This window comes from Notothenia coriiceps, unplaced genomic scaffold, assembly GCF_000735185.1.
Source record: "Notothenia coriiceps isolate Sejong01 unplaced genomic scaffold, NC01 NC01_scaffold00004047, whole genome shotgun sequence".
In the NCBI taxonomy this organism is placed as follows: Eukaryota; Metazoa; Chordata; class Actinopteri; order Perciformes; family Nototheniidae; genus Notothenia; species Notothenia coriiceps.
The window spans coordinates 90510-96919 of record NW_011336748.1 but is presented as its reverse complement, the minus strand read 5'-3'; the positions used below and the strand labels follow the sequence as shown (position 1 = coordinate 96919).

General features: G+C 38.4%; 1 protein-coding gene across 1 annotated transcript in view; it reads right to left on the bottom strand.

Moving 5' to 3' along the window:
• The window catches only part of LOC104941838 (ephrin receptor 1-like), a 50884-nt gene that overhangs the window by 5938 nt on the left and 38536 nt on the right, over positions 1-6410 (bottom strand). The window contains exons 3-9 of the mRNA XM_010766976.1: positions 4572-4721; positions 3948-4255; positions 3427-3471; positions 3199-3345; positions 2571-2689; positions 1876-1961; positions 1590-1630 (exon numbers count right to left, since the gene is read on the bottom strand). Of these exons, the coding sequence (XP_010765278.1) occupies positions 1590-1630; positions 1876-1961; positions 2571-2689; positions 3199-3345; positions 3427-3471; positions 3948-4255; positions 4572-4608 (783 nt within the window). The 5' untranslated portion in view covers positions 4609-4721. The remainder of the gene's footprint in view (positions 1-1589; positions 1631-1875; positions 1962-2570; positions 2690-3198; positions 3346-3426; positions 3472-3947; positions 4256-4571; positions 4722-6410) is intronic.

Sequence of the window (6410 nt, the reverse complement as noted above, 5' to 3'; positions counted from 1 at the left end):
GCCTAACTTTTCCTTTTCAGATTGTTAAACTATTTTGAGAATTGTTTAATTTTCCCTTCAGATTTTGAAATGACATAATGATTGATAGTTGAAGTAATGTAATTATGTTATCATGCCATAGTCTTTTGATTTAATATGTAATGAAGTAAACGTAAAGTAATCCTAAAATTGAAGACACTGCAATTTTGCAGATTACAGATTGATCAAAATCACAACTGTGAATTTTATACCTTAGCTGGATCTCTTATGATCCTGAGTTGAAAATTTATTTTTGACTAGTGATTGCCTTAAAGTAAATCTTTAAACTGCAAGCTGGTTTTGATTTTATAGTTTGATAAAGGAGATTAACTAATGGTTAATTGTTAAAACATATTATTTTAAAATAGATGTTTTTGCTATTATTTTTATTGCATCTGTGTTTTATGTGTGTTCATTATTGTGCTTTTGACAAAAGATGATCCAAACATTGATGAGAGATGATTTTTCTATTATGATTGTCTGTATCAATCATTGTGATTGAATGTTTCGATCTTATTCTATTTTGTGATTGTTATTGATGTATTTGATGTTGTGTAAGACCACACTCAAATCTGAAGACGCCTATTGATTTAAGTATTGACCAAATTATTATTAGATTAATGTTTTAAGGTTATCATAAATGATAAAAAGAGAGAATCTGTTAGAGAATAATTCTGTCTTACTCCTAAGATATTTAACCTTTCTGCCTGTTGACATTTATGACCAACCCTGACTCTGTTATCTGTCTTAAGGAATGGGAAGCCTCAGCTATAATGTTGATATTAGTTTTATGACCGGTCAACTCTTGGTCACAGAGCCTAAGAGTCAGACAAGTGATTGAGTGTCTCCAGATGTTGGGGCTATCTCCAGTGTTCCCAGAACTCTCTGTAAACTAGTTAAAAGGGCTATCGAGAGAGAGGCGCTGCAGAATTGATGTGGCAACCCACCCGTGCAGTCAGAACCTCTGGCTGCTGTGACTTGTGATGTGCCGATACTTGTAATAAACCACCAGTGTATGACATCAAAGCTCCAACTCTCCTCGTGTCTCTCTGAGTCCTGACTCTCCATTGCTGCAGAAGTTTCCCTTACACACACCGTCTTTAACCCTCACTTAATGACGCTGCACTACTATTATTAGGGAATGTTTAAGTGACCAACAGATATTAGAAGATTGTAACACTAACATCAGAAAACGACAGGACGTGCCTTGGACCCACCCCCGTCAACGCTAAGCCAATAGGAAAGGCTACAGATGATAATATGGGAAGCCAACAGTCTTTCTCTTTCCCCAGCCGCCCATCAAGGAGACGGGACGGGAAGAGCATACTCGGGCCGAGTCACCAATTTTGCAATTTCACTGTACCATTGTTTAATTAAACGCTGTTACCTTATAAATAAGCTTCTTGGACTATTTTCGGCTAATCCTGGGATCAGGGCTAAAATACCCTACAAACTGCAGCATGTGTTAATTGTAAAAAGGTTTGACATGACAAGTTAGGGCTCTGTGATTAATATGCAAGTAGGTCATGTGACGGACAAATTAATAGTTAATCCTCAGTGTTTGATGTCACACTGTCAGGTGCTAAAGCAGAGGATGATTCTGGACCGAGACCTACAGAGAAAATCTCTCAGTAAATTGGCAGACATGATGGCAATGATAATATAGAGAGCATAATTTTAGGTTTGCATTACGTTTGTTTTAGTTATATTTTAGTTCAGTTTCTGTATCAATATTGTTCTTGATATGACAAAACTGGCGATTGTGACAAATTCTATTTAATCAATTGTCTGCACGTACAAAACATTCTTGCATGAGCAAATTGGAAATAATCTGACAGCATGTTAGCAGCCACTTACCGATCCAAAACGGCTTCCTCCCTGCAAACTTCCATAGCCAGGTCATGTCTCTTCTGGAATTCAGGCCGGTCAGGCTACTGTTGAACCTGACACACAAATATTCCAAGTTCCAAAAACACATTAAAAGATGTATTTACAACTAAAGTGAACTGAAACGTGTGCAGGTCCTTAAACTCAGACTGAAACTGTACACACAACAAGCATTATGACAAATTAAACACTGTTCCACCCAGTTGGGCACATTTTTATTTAATTCGCCCATTATAATGTTTCATATAAATTAAATTAAATGTAAATTAAAATGTTTCCTCTATTCAAGTTATTTGGTAGCAACTGTTAGGGAAACATGGTAAAAATCACATCTGATGAATACAGTGAAAATGTTAATGTAAAATAGGTCATTTTTTGCCAATAAGGTTGTCAGAGTTTTGTGCCATGGTGAAGTTGCAAGGGATCATGATGATGTATTTAGAAGCTGGGTCTTATTTCAATTTCGAGAAGAAAACATGGTAAAACGCTGTACCAAAAAAAATCTACATTTATTCACATCTATAAAAATAAGGATAAGAGGAAAACATTTCTGAATTATCCTCAAGTATTAAATCCAATAAGAAACATTCAAACCTGAGGTTATGATTTGAATAAAGAGATAAAGTCAGAATTAAAAAAAAGTGGAGTGTTTTGGTGTTATTTACAGCATTGAGCAGCTCCTCTCTGCGCTGGCCCAGCTGGCCACAGACGAGCTGACGCTGTAACAGCGCCTCCTGTAGTGAGTCCAGCCTTCAGCACACCAGCTGCTCACTGACTTCCCCGTCTGAGAGAACCATCACAACAGAAACTTTCAAAAACTCAGCCTGGAGAGGAACAGTTATTATGACTTTACTGAAGCTGCATGACAGTTTTATTTTGGTTTTCTGCCTCCACAGTTTAATAGTATTAATATATATTTACTTTCAAGTACAGAAGTATTAGCATTGAAATATGCTAAAAGCTAGGGTGGGTAGTGTGTTTAAAAAACGTTTTTGTTATATTTATTGAAAGACTCTTTACTGCTTATAATGACTAAATTGTAATGAAAATGAAAGGAAAAAGAAGACTCTACGGCTGCTACAAGACTGTAATCAATTCTCCTAACTAGCTTTTAAAGTTTTGACGAGCAGATTTTGGTTTATTCTTGCTTGCTCTTCCAATTTGTCGATTTGGAATTAGAATGATCGATGCATTCATGTGTTTATCATCACTAATGTTGTGCAGCCAGAGCTTATTTAATAACTTCATGTGCTGCTTCACAAGGAAAAATGCAACTGAACTGTTTGTTTATACCTTGCGCTGACGTAGCTTTGGGTTGTGTCTGGGTTCTGGATGATCCATCTGAGGAGGATCCTGCAGGGGGGGACTGTCAGGGGACCAGCTCCTCCCAGCATCGCCCGGCTTCAGCTCCTCCAGCCGGAGAGGAGTCAGACTGTGGAACTGATGGAGGGGAAGAAATAAAAAAATGTTTATCAATTCACAGCACTATTTTTATTTAACTGTGGAATAACTGAGTCTTACCGTCCAGACCTTCTCCTCAGACCTCCTCCCTCCTGACAGCTGGACCTGAACATCAGCAGAAGGGTAAAACGGACCAAAATAATAATAATAAATAATAACAATTATGTAACTTTTTATCTTTTTTTTAGCATATTGTTTATTATATTATAACTTAGTACTTTTTTAGCATATTGTTTATTATATTATAACTTAGTACTTTTTTAACGCATGTAAGATATGCAACACTAAGCTGTCTGTGGCTCTTTCCTGCTGTAACGCTGCAAATTTCCCCTATGTGGGACGAATAAAGGTATTCTGATTCTGAAAAGGACCAGCCTTGTACGGGAGATTCACCAATAACACCAATAAGTATATTTAAACAACTCAACATCCATACCAAATCTCTTCATTTCAGAATAAGGTCTTGTCTCATATAGCATATGAGACAGCCTGATTATAAGATACGATTTTAATTACGTGAAATCTTCCTTTAAATAGTATAAAAGTAGGATAATAGGCAGCAAAGCTGGAGGAATCCTCACCTTCAATCCTCCATGCATGACCCTGGGTACAGAGCTCCCGGAGCTCCCAGTGCTGGGGGAGGATCTATGGCTGTGGGGGGCTGCCTGATCTTTTGATTCCCCCTCCCTGTAGTCCAGATAGGGCCGGCGGTTAGGGACGTCTCCTTGAGGTGGGTGGGGCTGGTTCACCCACAGCAGCTCTGCCTCGATGTCTGTGACGCTGTCCTCCTCCTTCACTCTGGGGGGGTCAGGGAGTTGAGCCGGAGGGGGGGCGGTAGGGAGTCGCTCATCCTCCTCCTCCACCATTAGGTCATCAGGATTACACCTTCCTGATACATAGCAGAGAGGGTACTCTTTATCTTTTACTGGCCAAACTTTCTCTAAACTACCAAACACATCTGTAATAATCTCTGACATAAATCTTAGATTATACATTTAGTGCACAAGAGATAAATCTCATCATAGTTATAAAACATCCTCATCCCTTTCCTAATCTAAACATAAGGAATTCACATACAAATTACCAAATAATTAACATCAACATTTAGGCGATAAATAGAATTACAAAAAGAGGTAAACTCAAATTAACTTTGCAGAACTTAATACTAATGCAAAACCAAAGGTCTGTGCCTGATAATGCTTCACCTCCTCTGGGGTCGATGATCTTGACACTAGCTGACATCCTCTTTCCCAGGACAGCATTTTTTGCATTTTTCAGGGTGACAGTGAAAGTCTTGTGGTTTTCCTCCAGACCATCGTCTATCGGGTAAATGTTCCAGGTTTTCACACTCACTCCTAAGCAGGAAACAATTTAAGAAAAATCACCATCATACTGATTTTTGTATAGCAGGAACAAGAGCTGCATAATAAATACAAGAATCTGAAAGAGCATCTAAAAGTATCTAAAGTTCTCAATATAATACATTATGCTCATTCAAAGATAATTTTGCCAATCTGAAGCTCTCTGATTAGACGTTACTTACAGCAGTGCTTCTCAAACTTTTTTCAGTAATGTACCCCCTTTGAAAAAATGTCTCAGCCAAGTACCCCCTGACCGACCCCGAACATCTTTGATAGAAAAAGCCTATATAGATAATTACAGTAGAGCGATGTTCCATCAGTGTGTGATTTATTAACTCCTTCATGCATGAATTACACAAACTAAGGATATTTTCATCTTTATGCATGAGAATTTTTTTTTTTTTAAAACAGATTGTTATATGTTGAACAAACCAATGAACAAAATGATATATTATGCAAAAACTATAAAATACAATACACAAATATTATAATAAAATCCACTGTGGTGCGCCTGATCTGCAACTATGCCATCCCAAACCCCATGCATATCAAGAAAACAGCATTTAATTAGCAGTCTCTAATGCAGTGACCACAATGAATGACATTTTTCTTTTTTTAAACGTTGTAACTGAAAATAAATGTGCAATTATAATAAACAAACTATGTAAAAACACTGCACTGACACTAAGGCCACTAAGCTGCTGGTGACCTTATACCGCTCTACCATCGAGAGCCTATTGACATACTGCATCACAGTGAGGTACGCCAGCTGCACTGAGGCCGACAGGATGAGGCTCCAGAGAGTCGTAAAAGCAGCACAGAGGATCATCGGCTGCCCTCTCCCCTCCCTGATGGACATTTACACCTCCCGCTGCCTCAGTAGAGCCAAAAACATTATCAAGGACAGTTCACACCCCGGCTTTCACCTGTTCAACCTGCTGCCCTCCGGCAGGCGCTACAGGTGTATCACATCCAAAACAAACAGACTCAAAGACAGTTTTTTCCCAAGAGCCATCATTGCTCTTAACACCTGAAATCATGTGAATCAATGTGACTCTGTACATATATACATATATATCATTACTATTATTATTATTATAAATACACACCATTATTATTATTATTTATTACAGATTTTATTTTTACACTCCTGGACATAATTACTGCACTTTATTCCTTATTCCTTATTCCAAAGTGTGTATGCTGCGTGTATTTTGTTGTCTTATGTTGTGATGTTTTAGTTTTTGTTTTGATGGCACCCTTGAAAGGGAGAAGCATTTATTATTATCTCATTGTACATGTATAATGACATTAAATGATTCTATTCTATTTAGGAGTTTTAGTCCTCAGATACAGTGTACGGCTTTTTGGCCTTTTAGCGATGAGCAGTGGACACCACATACGATGCCTCCTGTGCTTTGGCTGATGTTTCGGAGGCTTTTTGCATCATCTCTTGCGAGGCATCTGTACTCAGCAAGTTTCTCTGAAAAACTCCGGTTGGCTGACAACATGACACAGGTGTTGGGTGCGAAGATGTCTCTGGAGGTGCGCTGGTTTCATCAAGCTGTTGGGTAGTTTTCTCCCCACAGAAAAAACCACAATTGCCTGGGGCGGGTTGCCGTTTGTTGACGTGAATCCCATCAAAGCATACGCCTCCTGATATTGAACAGCATTTTGTGTGGC